General features: G+C 40.5%; 2 protein-coding genes across 3 annotated transcripts in view; one reads left to right on the forward strand and one right to left on the reverse strand.

Moving 5' to 3' along the window:
- Nucleotides 1-22,672, forward strand: part of PLXNB1 (plexin B1) — a 250,287-nt gene that overhangs the window by 10,955 nt on the left and 216,660 nt on the right. The window contains exon 2 of the mRNA XM_075183465.1: nucleotides 18,737-18,845. The gene's annotated coding sequence lies outside the window, so the exon portion shown is untranslated. The remainder of the gene's footprint in view (nucleotides 1-18,736; nucleotides 18,846-22,672) is intronic.
- The window catches only part of LOC142099701 (mitogen-activated protein kinase 12-like), a 30,287-nt gene continuing 8,864 nt past the window's right edge, over nucleotides 1,250-22,672 (reverse strand). The window contains exons 4-12 of one of the 2 annotated variants that reach the window (XM_075183476.1): nucleotides 21,549-21,660; nucleotides 13,395-13,424; nucleotides 11,990-12,037; nucleotides 10,943-11,057; nucleotides 9,749-9,820; nucleotides 7,547-7,626; nucleotides 7,086-7,164; nucleotides 5,356-5,529; nucleotides 1,250-2,470 (exon numbers count right to left, since the gene is read on the reverse strand). In XM_075183476.1, coding sequence (XP_075039577.1) covers nucleotides 2,316-2,470; nucleotides 5,356-5,529; nucleotides 7,086-7,164; nucleotides 7,547-7,626; nucleotides 9,749-9,820; nucleotides 10,943-11,057; nucleotides 11,990-12,037; nucleotides 13,395-13,424; nucleotides 21,549-21,660 — 865 coding nt within the window. In that variant the 3' untranslated portion in view covers nucleotides 1,250-2,315. Of the gene's footprint in view, nucleotides 2,565-5,355; nucleotides 5,530-7,085; nucleotides 7,165-7,546; nucleotides 7,627-9,748; nucleotides 9,821-10,942; nucleotides 11,058-11,989; nucleotides 12,038-13,394; nucleotides 13,425-21,548; nucleotides 21,661-22,672 lie in introns of both variants that reach the window. The other variant, XM_075183477.1, reaches the window with a different exon arrangement.

The raw sequence follows: 22,672 nt of genomic DNA on the forward strand, positions 1-22,672 counted from the left end.
AACCTACTTCCCCCCAGTGTCAGTACATGTCCTCGTGTTCTAATACTTCTCTTCCTTTGTAGAATGTTTCCCTTCTGCACCTTGTTATAACTCTTGATATATTTGAACGTTTCTATCGTGTCCCCCCTTTCCCTTCTCTGCTACAAACTATACATATTAAGATCTTTTAGTCTTTCCGGGTAAGTTATGTGCTATAGAACTGTACAATTCAGCAGGTACCAGAATATTAGCAAACATATTTGATAAAATGCACCTACGGCTTTTAGTAATACTCAGGCCAATGCGGTTTACCACGCCTCAGTGACGTCACAGATTGCTGGTATCCGATAGGCTGCATCATAAATAATGGTTCAGTCCACAAACTGTTTGCCTTTACTGTATGTAGGCGACTGGAGCACTTTAAGACTAAGAGGTAGATTTATCATTTATCAAAACCCTCTAAAAAGGAAAAGTGGAGGTGTTGCCTGTAGCAACCAATCAGATTCTAGCGATCATTTTGCTAGTACATTCTAGAACATGACAGCTAGGATCTGATTGGTTGCTACGGGCAACACCTCCACTTTTTTTTTGTTAGAGCTTTTAGGAATTCTATCGCTAAGTCTCATTTGTAAATCTGATTTTTGGCCATTCTGATTACAGTGATGTAATGTCAGCACAGGCAGATTATGATACAGACATGTTTGGTTTGTGGCTTAATGAAATATACCAAAAAATGGCTCAGAAGTGTTAAAGTGTTAAAATATTTGTAATGCCATATATGCTAATCATCTACTAGCCAATCACCGGGTGCAGCTTTTATTGTCAACGTTTTCTAAACTCTCCATTTATTTCATAGTTGCTGCAGCAACGTATAACTATCTAAATGGAAACTGGAGCAACGCCTTGCATCTGGAATTTCCTCTTCATTATCACTGTGAAGATGGATTACAGTCAGAATAATTGACATTCATATTAAAATTTCCCGCAGCTTCAGCAGCAGCCTGAATTATAGCGAGAGTTGCCAAATATCCAATAAACAAATACTCTTCGGGCCAATCATAATAATATGCAAAAATAGTATCGCTGCAGTTTTTTCCAGCGGTCAACAGCTCTTTTATATGTAAAGTGGAATTACTGCTATATATAACTTTCATTGCCGCACAGTAAGCACTTCAGGACTGTCCAGTAGGCGACTCCCAAATATTTCCTATTTCTTTTTTTTAATAAGACCTGTCCCATGAAGCACATATTCCAGACACACACACAAAAAAAAAATATTATTTTTTTTTTATTAAACATTTTAGGGCTTAATAACACTGTGCCAAGTGTAGAAATGTGCTGTAATCCACAACAATCCGCCTGAAGTTGACGTGCAGGAGGTGAAGTGGGCGGGTTACGGGAACAACCTGTAGCCAATAAGAGAGTGAGAATGATAACGGCGGCACACAACTCTGCCAACTGTTGTTAATGTCCATGTGTAACATATTTGTCAACTCCCAAATTCCGGCTAGCTCACCAGAGATCGCAGGCTAATCTACCGCTTCCTGCCCACCTTACTATGAAGATAGGGTCTTCCATGACGTGATTTGTCGCCAATTGCTTCAATTTGGCCCGGTTCCGCTGCAAAATTCTGGCGGGGACAATTAAAAGTTGGCAAGTGTGATGTGTAAAGCTAGGTACACACTACACGGTTTTCGTCCAATAATCAGCTAAATCAGCCGACATACGACCGCTCGTTCAAAAGTCGGGTCAGTGTGTGCTGTGACACGATGGTCGAAAGTCTGCCCAAATGGACGATTGTCGCCTCATTTGGTTGGTCGTACCGTTTAATATTTTCGTTCCAATCTCGTTTCCGTTGTGTAGTGTGTATAAACTTCCGACCGATCCACAACAGTGAGTACGAAATTACAGTCATTGCTCATGACAACATGGCTGTAAAAAGTTGCTAAAGGGACGTCCGCTCTTCCCTTTATCGTCCTAAACAAGGCTGGTGTGTATGCAGTCCATGGGCCGAGCGATCGGAACATCGGTCGCATGTAAAATCGATCTGCATAAAAAGTTGGTGGAAAATTCTGTAGTGTGTACCCAGCTTAAGCAAGTGTGAAATTAAATCAAGCAGATAAAGGTTAACAAAAGCACATAGTAAGGAAATAAGTCTGGAGTGGGAAGATTGAGGTGTGAAACGCGCCTCTATAATTCATGCAAGCTAGTAAAATGACCGCTAGACTGTGATTGGTTGCTATACCTTACAACACGTTTGTACACATCGCACAATGTCATTAAACATGCTTTACAATACCTACAAGAAGTGGTAGCTGAAACAAACACAAGATACATTATTTTGTCATATTTCCATAGTTGCTCCACAAGATTGACAAACCGCTAAGCCCTGTGACTTCTAACTCGTATCCATCTATCGTTGATGAGTTGATCTCGTTGCTTTTATGCTGAAGACATCTGGAGGGTTCTGAAAGTTCCAGGCGTTCGTTGTCTAGGAGAAGAAGAGGATCTGAGCCAATGTGGTCATGTAGCCTGCTGGCTCAGGTTCTTGGGTTCAAACGTCATGATTTCCATGTGACTTAGACCTGTGTATACAAAAAAGTAAAATGGAACTTTCAAATTTCCTCTTAGATCTACGGACAGAGTCATCAGATTAAGCAGGGACACGCTTTTCAAAATGTTAAATATTCCCTCTGGCACGAATGCTAAATATTGTCCTTTATATGCTGCTGGTACATTAAATATTTTGCTTTTGAAAATATTTTTATTGCTTAAAATAAAAGGACAGATCTTGTGCTGGGAAACTTGTTCGGTAAATATTGTTGCATAAATATAAATTTTGGCTGGAGGTAAACAGACTGGATTTGAGCTGTTCTCCCATGTAATTTGCCAGCATCTGAAACACTGGGGCAAGCAGTGTTTCTATGAAATCCCATAATTGTCTACAACATCAATTCTCTCGCCCTAATTCTGTTTCACTGCAGAAATAAAGATTTTGCTGTTGAATAATTTGACGGTCTATTCAGTCTGTGAATGATATCGCTAAATAATGTTCTAGAAATCCCCGTTATCTGAGCATCATTACAGCTATCTAAATACTAGATATATACAATCCAGTAAGAAATGACATCTTGTAATATTATCAAACATACATGTAAACGTTCTCATTTGAAAGGAGACGGTCTAAGATGGTCAAATAAACATGGCTACCTCACTGCAAGCTCTTCTCTTAAAAATGCTTCTTCTTCTTTCTTTTGAATAGATATTTGTGAACATTACTATTATTATTAGATTGTTATATAAAACATGCATTTCTGGTCCATTTACAAGCGCATTAACGCTATATCTGTTACTTGTGCCTAATCGAAACACTGAGATGCATGTGTAATAATGTGTAATAATGTGTAATAATGATCTTCTTGCAAAACTTTACTTAACGTCTATAAAAGGCATCTGTCTGCTTGCAGAGCTTAGCTTGTCTAGAGAGCCATTGGTTTTGCCTTTGTTCCATAATTTTCTAAAAGGGTCCTCTGTGCATCTTATTCATGTGTGATAATCCGCTCACGACACAAAACCTTTAGGGGGTGGAGTATGATATCACTGGCGCCTCCTATTTCACAAGCTGGCCAGGCCTGGGGGTCTCGACTTTGTACCTGGTCGGGGGCCCTGGTCTTGTAGGAGGAGCCACCAACCTGGTGTGGCCCCACACCCTTCGGTGGCTATAGAAGGGGACATAAGAAGTTGTTGTATTGGGGCCCAAAATTTATCTTCCCGGCCCTTGGTGTCACTAGGTCAAGCAGAAATGACAGAAAGCAGGCGAAGGGGAAGCAGACACGGCCCCGTACGTTTGCTCATAACTTGTTCAAACAAATTACACAAAAGTAGGTATAGCATATGCAATTTCCTGGTTTAGGCCTTCATCATCTTCACCATTTATTTATATAGCGCCACTGATTCCGCAGCGCTGTACAGACAACTCATTCACATCAGTCCCTGCCCCATTGGAGCTCACAGTCTAAATTGCCTAACATACACAGACAGACAGACTGAGACAGAGAGAGAGAAAGAGAGACTAGGGTCAATTTTTTTTGATAGCAGCCATTTAACCTACTAGTAATGTTGTTGGAGTGTGGGAGGAAACCGGAGCACCCGGAGGAAACTCAGAGGCCTTTAAATATTTAAGCGTGTGGCTGCATCCTATGGGACACAGTGTGGTCTGACGATGACCATGAACTGACACGTCGTAAAAGCTGCATTTCTAATAGATGGACAATAAATCCCAACTGAATCTTCTTTTTCCCGAAGATTAGTGTTGTTTACTTTGCGCCTGTTTAAAGCTGCAATCCCCACTGAAAGTGAGTTTCTTTAACTTAAATCACTGTGGTTACTTGTAGGAACACATACCATTTAGTTCCGTTTTCCTTTGAGTTGTGATTCAAGCTGCTACTATTGATTAAGGATTTACAGTTTGCCATTGTGTGAGCACAAGGGAGCTCCGTGACTGACTGGCTTAGGCTCAGAGATCATGTGACACTGGTAGGAAGAATCGGAAACCAAATGCTTCCGTGTGTGAGACCGTTGTCTTTTCAGCAGCAGGTATATTAAACTCTCCCCCACAGATCAATTTTGAAAAGGAAACACTAAGTTATAGGATGACCTCTTGGAACAAAATGGTTCATGTTAAAGAGATACAAAACTCGCTGTTTTAAATATAAAGAACTCTATGTGGGATTGTTATTTACCATCCTAGAAAAATGCTTTATGATTATTATTTTTTTTATATGCTGCATTAACCAGAAATGCCCATGTTTTGCTGGATAAAGCCTGATATTGCGGATAGTTATCGAACAGCTTGATAATTGCAGCCTGAGGGTGACCACTATCGATCTGTGTGTGCGGTCATCTTCCAACAGGCCCTGCGAGTTACTTTTTATTGAACAGATGGATCCTGCCCAAGTTGGTCTCTTAAACATTTGACCAAACTGAACCCTGAGCAGGATCGCCCTGTGTATGCCCAGCACATAGCCAAACCGAGGGGTGGGGGGGTGGGGGGGGGGGTTCCTAGTGCCTGGAAACCCCCTTCCAAGCCTGGGGCACTGTATAATTGAGGTGGCTGGACCCTGCTCCCGCTTCACACGGCTCTACTTGAAAAGGGAGAGCTGTGTGCACCTAACAGTAGTGCATGCAGCATTGCCCATGTATATTATGGGGATAGGAAGAGTTGGAGAGCAGCCAAGCACTGTCTAAAATTATAGCCACGCCCCCCATGCTTGCTGGTCACGCCCACTGGCGGCGTGGTGTGGAAACCCCCCTCTACAAATTCTGCGTTTGCCCCTGCAGCATTACAAATTAGACCAGTAAGTGCTAATATGTTACTTTTCCATTCTGAGATCGGAAGGTCGAAACTTTCAAAAGAGTCGTCATATTTCTTGGCCGCCGGCTCAGGGTCGGAGTCGTTGTATTCCTCTAGATACGGATGAGCCAGACACTCGGCTGCCGATAATCTCCTTTCCGGGTCTAAATCCAACATTTTCTCCAGAAGATCAATCTCTGGTGAGACAGGAAGGATACAAGTCACAAACTACATTGTGTAGTCTACACACAACAAGCGGCACACACTGAATGTTACACAGCTTTATCTAGTTTGAGTTTTATTACGTTTGTTTTGTTTGCTGAGCTAGATGGGGCAGTTTGTTAAAAGTATTGATCTCAAATCTGATTACCTGGTTCAATTTTAATCACATGGAGCCTGATTCATTAAGGATCTTAAATTAAGAAGTTTCTTATTTAAGTCTCCTGGACAAAACCATGTTACAATGCAAGGGGTGCAAATGAATTTTCTGTTTTGCACATAAGTTAAATACTGACTGTTTTTTCATGTAGCACACAAATATCAACTTTAAATTTCAGTGTACAAAAAAAGCTATCAAGTATTTGTGTGATACATGAAAAAACAGTCAGTATTTAACTTATGTGTGAAACAGAAAACTCATCTGCACCCCTTGCATTGTAACATGGTTTTGTCCAGGAGACTTTAATAAGAAGCCTCTTAATTTAAGATCCTTAATGAATCAGGCCCATGCACTTTTTATCCTCTTTGCAACTCCCACAACTGCCCCCTTAAAAATCAAACTTCTCAACCTTTTGCAGAATTGCGGGTCCCCACAGAAATGTGTGTGATGGAAAAAGTACAAATGTCACTTCAAAGTCCTACCAACTAACACTTTATTCATTTCAACTTTTCAATATTTGACCTAAAATACTTAGTTCAGGCCCATGTACGTCCTCAGCCGTACTTCCCAACAGTACTCAGTTTGTACTGTCATTTTCTAGTACAGTTTAGAAATGTAATCTACATACAGAACAGTATTTCAGTGGTCTAATTCTTAACGTAAATGGGTAAATCCGTGAAGGGCAACAGGAAGTAGCTGTAGAGCCACAGAAGTGGCCCTCCACCCTTCAAAGAAGGGAGAGAGAGCACAGTACACTCCCTTCTCCTCTGGGTGGTCACGTGATGGAAAAGTCGGCTTCCCCCGTTTTAATCAGATCAGGAGCAGCCGACTTTGGGGCCTCAATAAAGGTTCGGGGGCCTCTGGCGTCCCTCGGGCTGCCTGTTGACCACCGATCAGGTAAATCCTCGCTTGGCTATACTATTTCTTTACTTGGTATTGTCAGATAACAAAAAGTAATTTTTCCTGTGAATGATCCTTTACGGAGAAGTATTTCAGATTCCTTCAGCTCTGCACAGCGAGATACAATGGGGGACAGTTATGAAAGCTAGTGAACAGAAAATACTGTGGATTTGCCCCTGGCAACCAATCAGATGTCTGCTTTCATTTTACTAAACCGCACTGCAAAAATCACAGCTAGAATCTGATTGGTCTCTGTGGGCAACACCAAAGTTATACAGTGCACTGGTTTTCATTAAAGTCCCTCGATAGTGTTTTCTCATTATATCATTGAAGGACTTTACAATCTGTCTGCCAATCCTCCATTAATATAGGTTAAGTTGACCACACATGCTGAGATATGGTTGGTGTGATCTCAACCAAACTGGCCTCAACATTGTTAGCTGAAACTTGTTCTAAATTAAGTATTCTCCATACCTAACATGCTCATAGTTGGGAATAACTCCTTAAAGTTCTTTTTCTGTTTATGTGGGAGCATTTTAAAGTAGTCCTGAGCCTGTGAACAGAAATCAGAGTTAAGTTAATATTAGAAAGTGCCGAGAAACCAATACAAATATTTCATGTTGTGTGAATGAAAGTGGTAAGATATTATTGTCAATGAGCATCTTTTATGTAAGATCTTTCCAGTCTTAAAGGGGAAAGATCAAAATATGTTTTTAAATGTATAAAATTAATATAATAAAACAACATTTACATCTTTTATAGCTTCATAATTATAAACATCATACTATCTTCATAGTGAAATAATCTAGGTTCAGTGTATTAAGTTAAATCTTATTGAATACTGACCATTATTTCAAAGATAAATGTGCTTAGCTTGGGTGCAAAAATAAAGACAGTCTTTATTGCCACAGACACAAAAGAACACAGTCACTTACATGTTTACTTTCCATCTTGTTGATCAGTGAAGGCTGAGGACTTCCTATTACCTCTATAATCTTGAACAACTCATCAAAATCTGTTGTGGAAGTTAAGTAGAAACCAAGTGATGGAAATGATAGATTACAGAAGTAGAGGGTGCAGGTCATAGCTGAGAAACAGGAATCATCTGTTTGCAGATATTAGCTTCTTATCATACTGCAGATCAATTAAACAAACTTTTCTAAGGGACAAATGTATTGGATTTTTTTTTTAGCTGTGAAATCATTTACTTGAATAATAGTTCAGCTTCGCCTTTTAATAACTCTGGAATGCGGTAGTTTTCATGCATTTGTGGCTTAGGGGTAGATTTACTAAAGGGCGGTTTGCTCAAACCGCCACTTTTCGGCTATTTTCCCGGCGGCTTTAAAATTGCTGGATTTACTAAAGCCCAAACCGCCGTCAAAATGGCCAGAAATGACATTTTTCAAAACCACCACTTTACAAACCGCCATGGCGATTTTAACAATGAGTTGGGGTTTTAAAAAACCGCCGCAAAACAGCCATCCAAACGGCCAAAATGATAGAGGGGGTTGTGGGTGACGAGATTGATCAAACTGCTGCTGTTTGAGCTGTTTTGCCATTCAGAACATAAGAGAAAGCACTATTGACATATAAAATATTTGGAAAATCATTATTTATTGAGAAAGGGACAAAATGAATTTAATATTAACTTATGGGGGAATTTTTTTTAAAGGGGCACTTTTGTAGCATTATATTATGTGGGAAATGTGAGTATATAATATTATTAACTGATTGTTAATGGTGGATATAATTATTTATATTGCACAATTTGTCATTACATATTGTCTGAATAATTAAATAATTTTATCCCCTTAATATAATGATTTTTTTTTTCTTCTCATAAGTTATTATTTAATTCATTTTGCCCCTTAATCAATAAATAATGATTGCCAACCTAATTTAAATGTCAATGGTGCTTCTCTTATGTTCTGAATGGCAAAATTATTCAAACAATGCTGTTTGAATTATTCTAGCTAAACATGCGTTTAGCTGTCCAGCCATTCTGAAGCAGGTATTAAAACTGTCCTGTCTTCTGGATGGCGGTTTTGATGGCGGTTTCAATCAAACCGCCGGTGGTTTAGCTTTTTCAATCCGCATTACATCGCCAGTCATTTTAAATTGAAGCCTCAAGCTGCCTTATAGTAAATGTGGCGGTTTGTACCAATAAACCACCAGCGATGGGTGGTGGTTTCAAACCACCACCAAACTCAATTCTTAGTCAATCTAGCCCTTAGTCTTCATCCATCATAAATGAAAGCATTGTATAGTTGGCCATTGCTTTGAAAACTGTTGTATTTAATTTTCTGTTATTCTGTCCCAAAAAATGATTGTGTCTCTACTTCTCATTTCTATTGTATGCCATTAAGGAGCCAAAGAATAGTCAAGAGGCAGATAACCAATATAAACTAATAAACTACAATATACATTAAAAAGATTTTCTGGAAAATGCCTAATGCCACCTTTTGGCATAGGATAAAAGGAAAAATACATTTCAGCACCTTGAACCATTACTTTCAATAGAGCTATGACATGTTCTTAACTTTTTAACTTTGATAACTTTTTTAAGCTTTAACTTTATTAAATGTTTTCATTTTTTTAGACTTTTTTTTGCCATTTGTGGCCTCTTCCTTGCTGCACTACCATCTTTTATATCTTTTTATTATTTTTATACGCCAATATTTTTCAATGGGGCTTTAACTTCATTATTAAGACATTGTTTACACACTCACTAATTTAATGATGATTTTTGACTTTGCAAGTTTGGTTTTCACGTCTCGACAAATGGGTTAAAAAAAAAAATGATGCCAAATAAAAATGGTTAGTTAACCAGGATTGACGATGGCAGGTCTTCTCTAATACACTTTCCATAACTTGTCTCTGTGATAGGCTAAAAGGAAAGGTGGAGGTGTTGCCTGTGCCAACCAATCACATTCCAGCCATGATGTTCTAGAATGCACTAAATACATGATAGCTCCACTTTTCCTTTTAGAAGGTTCGATAAATCTACCTTATTAAATTATGAAACAGTGTTTTTTGTTGTATGTATTTTGCGTTTTCTAGCAGCTAATATATATATATATATATATATATATATATATATATATATATATATATATATATTAATACATAGAGGATACAGTCTCCACCCGGGAAAAGAACATGTCCAGTGATCATTTCGGCCAAGATACATCCAACAGACCAAATGTCCACTGCAAAGAAAGGAGTTTCCCATTAATTAGTATGTACCTCTTATGATTATCACACCCAAATTAGTTTGAAATTGCCAAATTATAGGAATAAAACTGTCCGGTCTAGTTGGAATCCAATCACATCCGATCAGATATTGATGGTAACGAGTGATATATAATCTCGCCACATCGGGTTTTGTGTGTAGACATCAGGCTACAGGTCTGGCCATCAAATGACCAGATCTGTGTCAATTAATACTTCATGATTAAAATTGGTCACAGATCCAGTTGCCAGAACTTAGTGGTCATACCAAGTGTCCAGATCACAGCACGCAGTGGGACCTGATTCATTAAGGAATGTAAATGCCTTTATGTGCCGTATTTTGCATAACGTTGCACCGCACATGTTCAGAAACGGACGATACACCAGTGAGCGCAAGTGCACCCAATTCATCTTCGAATGCAAAGGACACTTCCGGATGCCTACGGTTTCAAGGTTGGAACGGGGGAGAGGAAGGGCAATGTGCGCGCCAAGGTTGAGCGCACACATCTCCTTCCGATTCAAGCTCCAGGGATCTCTCAGGTAGGTGATGTTCAGCCGTATCACTTGCACCATCTACAGGTCTGGTGTAAGTGCCGAGTGATAGGGATGACGGCTGTGTATGCCGCTAGAACATGTGTTTGCAATCAAGAGCAACTGTATAAATGCATTTTATGTACAGTAGACATTAATACCATCCTCATAAATCTATTTCATGTAAGTAAAAATAAAAATGTTTTTAATGTTTTTTCGTTAATGGTTATATTATTAAGGTGTTAATGTATTTAATAATTGAATCTTTTTTCTGTGCGTTCTGATGCGACTTTATATATACATATGTGCATTATGTGTATCCTGTGTTGTGTCTGTCTGCATACAGCCAGTGCATATAGGCCGAGCGTACTTACATCCCTCTTCAACTGGAAACGTTTCTTGAGAAATATGGGGCGTACCTGCGCGCATTGTCCGCCCAGTTAAAAAAAAACGCAAATTGCGTTTACATTGTGTTCCGTAATGAATCAGGCCCAGTATGTGTACAGGAAGTTTCACATTTGTGCTTTGTTTTGCACACGATCTCTATGACCCAGGACTGTTCTAATCACCTGTTTGGCTGTAATGCATCCAGTTTAAGATAATTTCTGGTGCCCGGTACCAGCGGGTTACCACGTATCCTGTCATCTCGCTTTCTGTCTGGCGAGCCAGCCCGAAGTCTAAAATCTGGAATTAAAGAATATATAGATTTGTGTAACTAAATGGTTTACTGGGAAGAAATAAATTGTGGTTATTTTCATCTTCAAGTGTCCTGAGGGGAAGTCTAGCAGGACGTTATATAGTGTTGTATTGTATAATTATAGTACCCAGAGTACACATCATTAGAAGTTACTAATTACAATATTAATATTGTATTTAACTAATACTGTAGATCTCAGGCTCACTTTAAAGGATGTGGATGTTACTCCATTATGGCGCTAAGTACTCTAACCATCATCACCATCTATTTATATAGCACCACCAATTCCGTAGCGCTGTACATCGTTCCTTGCCCCAATAGAGCTTACAGTCTAAATTCCATACCACATAGACAGACTATGGTCAATTGGTAGCAGCCAATAACCTACCAGTATGTTTTTTTGGATTGTGGGAGCAAAGCGGAGCACCCAGAGGAAACCTACGCAAACACGGGGAGAACATACAAACTCCTCACAGATGAGGCCATGGTCGGGAATCGAACCCATGACCCCAGTGCTGTGAGGCAGAAGTGCTAACCACTGAGCCACTGTGCTGCCCTAACACTACATTATATATAAAAGTAGAATTAATTGAGACCCCAACTGTTCTGGCACTTCCTGGTTTCATGGCAATATGTCAGATATACGTAATAAATACTTTTCTGTATTACATAAATATATGCTTATACAATTATTACTGTGGATTTTACCAGAGTAATATCTGAGAATATAAATCACTGCAGAGTATTGCTAAGCATGTTTGGATAGAGTCCAATAGCTCTTTCAATTTCCCACAGTGAGTTCTAATGCAACTTGCATTAACAAATTCCATTACAGTTTGTAATAATTAAATTGTATTCATGTGCGTGGAAAAATAATAGCAGGTCGAGTTATAATGATCCGAATTTAATTGTTATTTACCTTAATCTCGTAGTTCTCATTTACTCCCAAATTGCTAGGTTTTAGGTCCTGCAATAAAGCAAACACAAGCAAAAAGTTTTAATTGCCTGCTGTGTCCTAACCGCAAGCACTTTCTGATTGTCCGGCCGTAGAGCTGAGATATGGCGGCGTACAGCTGATTTTTGGCACGTGGGCATTTTTAATCGTGTTAAATAAAATGTCAAAGTGATTTTACACCGTGGAAGCGACCCCCTTGTCTTATATACTTTTAGATATGTATTGTTATTGTGGAGATTGGATAATGTGAAGGGGAGGACACAGATCTATATCTATTTAGTGAGATAGGATCGAAGAGCTCAAAGTGAACTATAACACTAATATCGGGACCTATTCTACAGCTAAGTAGTTTGCGCCCTGTTATCATTCAGTATTATATAAATGTTTTATAACAATTCGTTACTGTCATTTAGAGTTGCTCTATTTGATTCGGAATGTTTCTCGAACCTGTTAGCCGAATCGGCTCTAAAGATAGAAAATCTGACATACATTCTTGAACTTTTGAGATCAATTTGAGGAAGACGAACAAGTTCCAGCCAGCTTGAAACGTTTGATCTTGTTCAAGCCCATAGGGCTATATTGTATAGTATTTTTAAGGGGTTTCCATGTGAACAGGATGTAGAGGTGTTTGTATTTAACATGGAAAGTGCAATTTTTTTCCTTTACTGCTAACACTGTCGCATCTCAATACCATCATTAGGCACAAGTGTACACGGTAGTACGTCCGGGGCAAATGCTTCTGTTTTTTATTTGGATGTATCTTGAGATATATTACATTAATTGCTTGTCATAAATGAAGTCTGCTCAATGCACTATTAAGAATTACTTATAATAACAAAACAATATGTATTAACATTTAGTTTTAATTAATAAGTAACAAAACAGGTATGGGAGTCTTAGCTGAATACTGCAGATTATAACAGCTGTTTAAAGTAACCAGACTTTATTTTTTTATCTCTCATAAGGAAAGATCTGGAGAACATGACCTTCAAACTATTTACATATAGCTGACATACAATGTATAATGGATTACTACCCTGCTGGTACAGTTATAAACAGCTACTGTATATTCTACATGGGTACTGGTCAGTGCCAGCAGCTGGTTATTGCCCCACTGTGTCTGATTTTGCCAGTACAGAAATAGGCAATGGGTTTTCCGCTGTTGTGAAACCTCTAATTGGGACCCAATCAATTCACTACAAACTAGTGACATCACAGAGCGTATTGGTAATGGACCCTGGGGAAGTCACAGTTTGCATTTGCCGTGTATGTAGGTATCAGCTACACTTTAACAATAGCTGGGGAACCACAGATTTACCCAAGACGTCCTTACTGTACTCCATTTAAATCAACGTATTAATGCACTTACCCTGTGCACAATGCCAGCGGAATGAATGTACTGGAAAACAAAAAGATTTAGACTGCATAAATCAAATATATCCAATGTCTTTTACTGAATAGCATTCTGGGACACGTCATTTCAAGCAATATATGACAATATTGTACTGTAAGAAATACAAATCTGCAGCATAAAAAGTGAATTTATTACTTTATATGTATTTTGTACATTTATTTTGACAGTAAAAAAAAGAAAATATATTCTACTGTCCACAAACTGAAATGGAATAGAGACCCTACATACCAAATGCTCGTTAAAAATGTGAAATGCTCACTTTGTGTTACTTCATACTTTCCTACCTTTGGCAAGTTGTTTCCGGGAGAGGGGCGTGTCTAGAGGGCAGGAGGGGGCGGGGCACGGTGAATCGCGTCTTTTTGGCCCCGTCCCCGCGTCAAATATGGTGTTTTGTCGTGGGAGGGGGGGGGGCGAGGCCAAAATTATGCGATTCACAGCGAATTGTGTCATTTTAGCCCTGCAACTGCGGGATGCGGGAAATTTGCCAGCTCTCCCGGGAGTCCGTGAGACCGACCCGAATTTCGGGAGTCTCCTGGACATTCCGGGAGAGTTGGCAAGTATGCGTTACTTTTTGAGCATGTCTAGGTTAAGGTGGTATCATTAATTCATACAACAAATATATTGATCGGTATTATTTCTCCTAATATTCCTGTATTTTTTTGTGCTAAATCCACAACTGTGATTCTAACCTTCTTGTTGCCTGTGGTGAAGTGTAAGACACTGCCCTCAGCCAAAATGGCCGACACTGCATCGTTGAAGGCAATCTTACTTCCTGTTTCCTGCTTGGACTCTAAATAGCCAGATTTTGTTAGAGATATTGCTCAAGTACTGTGACTTGTTCCTATTTGGATTAAGCAAACTTTTATAGCCTGATTGTTGACTCCTACTAGAGTTGACAGTTTATAAAACTAGACCTATTTCTGCTGTGCGATACTTAGGGGGGAGTATTCATTTATTTGGCTTATTCTGCTAAACTCATTTAGACCTTGCTCCTGCCTTCTGAATTAGCCATTGAATTCCAGCACTTGGTATCATAACACCAGCAGTAGTATGCCCAGCAATATGGCTAGTTATTGCCACAACAGTAGTAAGGTCTAGCAATACTCCCAGTAAGTACACTAGGAATATACCAGTTGTAATGGACACATATGCTGATATTAATGTCCAGTTTCAGGCCATCAGTACTAATTCTCAGTTACATGCCGCTAGTGATTCCCTGTTATATCACAGTATTAGTCATTCCCATTTATATAACAGTAGTTATTTATTAGTAGTTATATATTATAGGACCTCTGTGTTTATCCAGTCACTGAACTTCCTGGTGACTTGTGATCCTGTTTCTAAACAGATGACTCATTATCCTAGAGATAATTTTACAACACATAGGGTATAATAATAACATGGGACAATTACACACTGGTCTCCGAGATCAGACACGTCAAACGGATCCTGGATTTTTAGATGTTGCTTTTGCACTGCAGCAGAATGTACATTCCAGACTGCAACAGGACATTCATTAAGAGGGAGTCAATTGTAAACATGTACAAGCAGGACAGATATTTCTCAGCTTCTAGTCTTTACTCCCACAGCACGATAAATCTCTCTAAGGAATGTGCTTCCTATAGTAATAAGACGCCTTGGTTGTAATGCGGAGATGGTACAAGGGATGTCTATTTTCTCCTGCTGAACAAACTTAGTCTTCTGAGATACTTCTACGTGCGTTCCTAGGCATGGGCAACTGTGCTGACAGTCTCCGAAGCCACGCCAGTGTCATATCTATAATGGGTGCAGGACAGTGGAAGGCTAGGCTGGGGGGCAGAGGGGCATCGGCCCCGGACTGGTCCCACAGTGGGCTATCTTGGGCTGGGTCACTAGGCCACCTAATTTTTGTCTCCTTTAATATTCTCCAATTAGGCTGCTGAGTTGAGTCTTGCTCCCTGGGCTAAACTTTGCCAGCCCTCCCCTGATGCAGGACATAAGGGACCATGAGTCAAATGTGCCCGGTGGTGCTCACCTTGTACCCAATACAGTGACAGCTGGCGCCATATTTCTGGCGCTCACTTCGGGAGAGGTAAGAGGCATGTGATAGAGTATTCGCTGTCTTCTGAGCATGCGCCATGTTTCTTCCGTTTTCTTCAAGGGGCCTATTTAATAATTAATGTGTTTTTGCCCCCGTTAATTATCATCCGTCACCGCAATGTTGACAGATTTTTTTTAACCCCATTTATTAAAAAAAGTCATCCCGTGACAGCACATTTCATAGGAGGCTGTCCCGCTAATGACTTTTATTTCCCACCAACTCAGGTTACTATCGCAAAGTGGCTTAGCGTATGTGCGATCCAAAGTTGCGTGTGCGCAATGCCATTTTGCAGTAATAACCAGAGGGGGGAGCAGGAAGACTGTAGTGAGGGATCCAAAGATCTGTGTGCTGTAATGCTTTACTCGTAGGGAATACTTGCCAACTCTCCCGGAATGTCCGGGAGACTCCCGGATTCCGGGTGGGTCTCCTGGGAGAGTATGGCAACCTCCCTCATCTGCCCACTTCCTAGTGAAGTGGGCAGGATTAGTTCCAAAATGCCGCAAGTCTCAGAATCACGGCATTTGGCCCCGCCCCCCTGCTGTAAAATGACGCAGTTGAATCACTCTATCACGGGCCGGGGCCATAATGACGCAATTTTCTGAGCCCCACCCTCCACACGCTCACCTCCCGCCAGCAGCTCCCGGACGCCAATGCTAAAAGTTGGCAAGTATGCCGTAGGGTAGAATGGCCATCTTCAGATGGTGTTAGCCAACGGGCTCAAGTTCTGAAAAGCTAGGCTTTTTGGAGCTTGTTGAATTGCCCCAGACCACAGTCCCCATTGAAAATTAATGGGACTGCGGTATAATGCGAAACAGCCTAATGCTTTGCATATCTCCTGTGTTTCTGCATGATTTATGGCTTAATTAACAGTCCCCTAGTGGAGGTCAGTGGACTCAGTCAGGGCCACAGGAGCCTCCAATGTCCATTGGCCATAAAATGCCCTTTTAAACATTTTTTCCCCCTGGTAGTTAAGATTCAATATACATTTCGACGGGACCTAGAACTAAAGCCCAACAAAAATGAAACTATTAACCTGTATGATTAAGGTCTTGCTTCAGCTCACAGTCTGGGACAAGAGGGAGTTGGGGGCTAGCAGACAGTCAACGCTTGGCATGAACGCTGATGCAATATAATTTGTCATAGGAAGGACTCCTGGATGCCTCTGTGGGATTCACTTTCTTTTTCTTCTTATTATACAGCTTATTTCAATTGATTTACCAGTCTTGCAGTTGAGAAACTGTAATAAATTTGCTGTATGGGAACAAATCGATGAAGGGGCATATAATTCTTATGTGGATAGGTTTCCGTAGTGTTAGAGGAACAAGTTTGCAGTAGGAGATGAGTCTCGGGGGGGAGTGTGACTAGCCTCTCTAAGGGTCACGTTATCATTTACAAAAATTAAATTATTGTTCTCACTATTACCATCGTTATACACCAATATCACGTATTCTCTGCAGTGATTAATGCAGTGCTCGCAGTATCACTGTGTCCTGCACTGGATTCTGTAGGGACAGTTTTAAGTTCTTATTATACTAGTGGTTCAGTTTAGTGCAGAGGTAAGCGGCCTTTGTCTTTCCGGCACCTGTGGAACTACTTGTCCCAGCATGACTTCCACAACTGCTGGAGAGCCTTTGGTTGCTTAAACCTAGCGCAGTTTCTCTACCCTCTTTCTAAATGCATGTAATAATTCATACTGGATTTACCTGTGCGAGAACGTGCTCTGCATTAATGTCAATGGTTTCTGGGTATCTTAAAGCATAATGTTGCTGAGCTGCCAGTGATGAATGTCAATGAATCACTCCTGACAAACGGGATGATTAAAGGTTCAGCCAAAACATGTCATGTTGGCAGTTACTAGGTAGAAGGTTATGAAACGTTAGAGCTTCTCCTTCTTTTGCGTACACGGTTTTGAAGTAGGCTTGTATATAACAACCATTACATTTTCCGAAGATTGTAGTGTGACACCACAGCACAGAGTATTTCAGGAAATGAGTGTGCTGATCTTGTGGGAAGCAGTGTCCTGTCCTCTGTGTGATTAAGTCAGTAAGGACAGGTCTGCATGTGACAGGGGCAGTGACATGATGTGAGGAGGGGAATGGAGGCAGCAGGAAGTCACAGACTGAGAGTTATATAGTGGAAGGAGAAGGGTCCTCCAGCAGCACAGAGTATATCAGGAGATGGGTGATGTGTTAGTGAGTACAGGGCTGCATGTGACAGGGGCAGTGACATGATGTGAGGAGGGGAATGGAAGCAGCAGGAAGTCACAGACTGAGAGTTATATAGTGGAAGGAGCAGGGTCCCCCAGCAGCACAGAGTATATCAGGAAATAAGTGATGTGTTAGTGAGGACAGGGCTGCATGTGATAGAGGCAGTGACATGATGTGATGAGGGGAATGGAGGTAGCAGGAAGCCACAGACTGAGAGTTATATAGTGGAAGGAGAAGGGTCCTCCAGCAGCACAGAGTATATCAGGAGATGGGTGATGTGTTAGTGAGTACAGGGCTGCATGTGACAGGGGCAGTGACATGATGTGAGGAGGGGAATGGAGGCAGCAGAAAGCCACAGACTGAGGGCTAGATTTACTAAGCTGCGGGTTTGAAAAAGTGGGGATGTTGCCTATAGCAACCAATCAGATTCTAGCTTTCATTTATATAGTACTTTCTACAAAATAACAGCTAGAATCTGATTGGTTGCTATAGGCAACATCCCCACTCTTTCAAACCCGCAGCTTAGTAAATATACCCCTGAGAGTTATATAGTGGAAGGAGCAGGGTCCCCAGCAGCACATCATAGTGATCTGAGTCTGTTTTGAAACAGGTGCAAGAAGATTGTGGTGTCAAATGCCTTCTATCTAAAACCAAGTACATACATACAGATTGTTATGCTATGCCAAATAGCTCTTTAACGACAAACAGTAATATAATTCTATGTACTATTTATTTTTTATCTTTTAAACAAACAGTACATTGAAAATATATCTAATGGTGAATGGTTCTTTTGCTGTGTGAAATATGGGTTAAATAACAGAGATATTTTGCTGTAGATCTGTTGCCAATAAAGCACTATGGGGGGGGGTTGGTATATTCATGTCTATAATTGTTTCTATTAGGAAATATATCAGCTCCCACACATATTAAATACAAACATATAAAGGAATATTGTGTTTACATATGTTAACTTTAAGCTGCTCCCTTCTGGGTGCAATTGTTTTTCACAGGACTGCTCCACTCTGACACCCCCAGCTGACAACCAAGGAGGCATGACCGGGAAGACCACACAATCAGCGTTTTAAGACAGGGAGAGACAGGGAATATGGAGAAGAGAAGGTAAACAATGGCAGCTTTACTGAACTGTAAATTCTTAAAGCAGACTTGCTATGCTGTTCATAGAAACTATATAAAATCCTACAATGAGAACGTAATATTTCCAGACAAAAATAACTACGTATAGGCTTTGTCAGTTCCATTAAAATACTGTATTATATTTGGGTTGGGTACAATCCATATCTAACTCTTATCTCTGAATTGAAATCTAAATATTTGCAATGTGTCTGCACCAAGTTTGTTTTGTCATAGACCCACAAATGACTCAGGCCTGCAGAATGTCTGAACATGTATGTAGAACGAGCAGAAGGTATTTATTTGTCTGGAGTCGCTGATAAGATGGAGCGGTTGACAAGGGGACGTGTGACATTAATAGCTGATCTGTTTCGGGAAGTCACATGTTATCACTGAACATTCCATGCTACTACTCCCCTTGTCTCGGGATATTTTTGTAACTTGCTGATTATATTTCATTCTCCCCTGGTAATATCTAGGTTGTTCTTTTCCCACAAGAAACACTTCACCCTTGCGAACAGCTGTAGAATTAAAAATAATATCTTTTCTGTGAGAAATCCCCTAAAGTATGTCTGTTAGCGGCTGAAGGATGTTGCTGGGTGAACGCACTTCTGAGATGAATTAAAGTAGAACTAGGCACGAAACAGCTCTTAAGGTTCCATATAATAGACATTTATTCATATATGGGAACAGGTCTAGTGGACTGGCAATCTGGCGTTACCAAAATTTGCCAGGAGAGCTTGGGTGGCTTAGAGTATGAGGTGACTGGTTTAGACCCCCAAAATTTTACAAAAAGGGCTATACTTAGTGACATAATGACTTTATTTGAGTGCGTATATGCAGGCAGGACCGAGAAGGAGGTGGGGGTAAATGTATAAAGCTGAGAGTTTGAAAAGTGGAGATGTTGCCTATAGCAACCAATCAGATTCTAGTAATCATTTATTTAGAACATTCTACAAAAGAACAGCTAGAATCTGATTGGTTGCTATAGGCAACATCTCCACGTTTCAAACCCGCCTGAACCTCTCAGCTTGATACATTTAAAATGCAAAATATGTAAATTGGTAGTAGATATATGTCAAATAATACAATATAATGTAAGGTAATTCAATCGCCACTACAAGATATAAAAATATATATTTTGCATATTAAGAACTTCAGTCACCCACTCTGTCCCTGGCGATATTATAGATTTAGAGTGGAGGTTGAGGTTAAAATCTTACATAAACATTGGTTTACTGTGTAGAACTAGAAGTCCAATGATGCCAGAGATTGCTGGTGCTTGGAAAACTGCAAGTACCAACATGCCCTGGCAGCCAGGGTATGCTGGAACCTGTAGTTCTACGCTATAAAAAAATAATAATTAAACACACAGCACAGATAAAAAAATACCGTATTTGAAATGTACATTGTTACAATAAACTTTATTATACTTTATGGGTCTGATTTAAGGTGCAACTTGTGTTTTAAAAAAGAACACGGAACATGAACGTAGTTTCGACCGTATTCAATTTAATCAGATCTCAAGATACTTTTCAATTTGAATCTGGCTGTAAGTACGCTCTGCCCAACGTTACTTGCCATATATAGATACACACAACAGACTGCCGTATAGGCAAAAGCGTCTGATCACTAAAAGGGCACATCAGAACACATTCAAAAAATAAAAATAATAATAATTATAAAATAAATAAACAACTCTTAACAGTATATTCATTATTATGTTTTTTAAAACATTTTTTTACATGAAATACTTAAATCAGGATGTCCTTAATTCATGATGTACATACAATGTGTTTATATAGTCAATCTTCCTTGCATACACATGTTCTGCGCTATTTAGACGGTACACATACGTGTAGTTAAAAAACAGAAAGGGGGGGTGGTTTCTCGCTTGGGGTAACAGCCGGCTACTTGCACCAGACCCTCTCTTAGTACGGAGAGCCAATCACATGTGATTGCAGTCTATCCTAGCCCATGTTAATCACAGCAATATGTTTTATACATTAGTCATCATCATCACCATTTATTTATATAGCGCCACTAATTCCGCAGCGCTGTACAGAGAACTCATTCACATCAGTCCCTGCCCCATTGGAGCTTACAGTCTAAATTCCCTAACATACACACAAAGAAAGAGAGAGAGAGACACACACACATTAATAAACAATAGTAGATAATAATATCAACTTGTATTACAATGTATAGCATAGGTATAATATGCCCTACATACAGAGAACCTATAAATGTCAGTTCTCCCACCTTAAGTATTAAAAAAACGCCCCCACCTCTGGTGTCGCCTCCCGTTAACCTGCAAGAACTGCCCAGGGATCACCAACACCTGTCCTATTGGTGAAATAAGCTCTGCACTCCTCACATTCAGTTGTGTACAGCACAGAGCACATCGGTTCTTTCCAATCCTGCTTTCCGCATCGATTATAAGCCCAATAGCAGACTCTAAAAACTAGACCTGGTGCCCACAAGCGGTGAAAGGCTGGCACTGCCAGTGTGTGTCCGGTGGTCGTCGTAAGCGTCGGGTACAACTGGTTGCCCCACAATCCGGGCACTATCCTGGGGGCTCTGCTTTGGGGGCCTAGGTTTGCAGGCAACCCCAACCTTTATACAAGTTTATTTTCCCACATATCGACAATCTGCAAATCAATCAGTTATTACACTCTCAGCAATTCTCACCTGGAGTCCTCGAAGTATCTGATAGAGAAGATAGACTATCATATTGTGGTTTAGTTTCTGCATCTTCAAGAGCCGCGACAAGTCCAAGGGAATGAAAGGCATAACCAGGTAACTGCAGGCAAATCAATGGGAAACCAGCAAAAGTTATATTAATCAAGTAACACAGAGAAACCTTCCATCTCTCTCTATCAGAAATAACAATTATATTTGCAGATAAGTCACATCTCTTCATAGCAGCCGTGTCTCTGCAGGTTTATACAGCAAGATGATGCTGCAAGACCGTGAAATCCTGGCATGGTTCAAGGCACACGAGCATTAATTTAGCCCATACTTGCCAACTTTTCCTCGTTGGCTTCAGGGAGATCCCAGGGGAGGTGGGCATGCGGAGGCGGGGCTTGATGAATCACATCATTTTGGCACCGCCCCTAAATGATTGTCACAATTTTGGCCAATTACAACAGGGGCGGGGCTACGATGACACGATTTTTGCTTCACTAAGCCCCCCCCCCCCCGCCACTTATCTATTGCGGGCGGCGAGAAACAGGAGGTTGCCCTGCTCTCCCGGGAGTCCGGGAGATCTCCCAGAAATGAGGGAGTCTCCCGGACATTCCAGGAGAGTAGGCAACTATGCGTTAAAGAAATTTCTAAAGACTGAACTGTCTTTTACATTTCTGTCTCCATTACTGAAGTCCTGTTGTCTTACCTGTCAGTCTTTGATTAAATCTTGGTCTCCATGAAAATGGCCACCTCCATAGGCATCAATACATGGACATAGGACACAATTTCTGAACTGTGTCATCATGCCACAGATGGCGAAGCCAACCACGTCTTGTACTCTCTCAGCATCAGGGAGAATGCCAGACTCTTCAGGGAGTGAGGGAGATCACCCCTATTTCAGGGAGTCTCCCTGACGTTCAGGGAGAGTTGGCAAGTATGCATTTAGCCTAATGCACTGGCTTTCCCAGTCACCAGACCTCCTTCCAACTGAGAGTCTGGTGATTGAGATGGAATAAACCACCAGCTAATTTGCACCAACTCTGTAGTTGACATGGTACAGTGTCCCTCTGTCACACTTTTGACACTTTTCAGTCCATGCCCAGGTAAATTCAGGCTCTTTTGAAAGC

Source organism: Mixophyes fleayi, chromosome 8, assembly GCF_038048845.1.
Source record: "Mixophyes fleayi isolate aMixFle1 chromosome 8, aMixFle1.hap1, whole genome shotgun sequence".
Classification (NCBI taxonomy): domain Eukaryota; kingdom Metazoa; phylum Chordata; class Amphibia; order Anura; family Limnodynastidae; genus Mixophyes; species Mixophyes fleayi.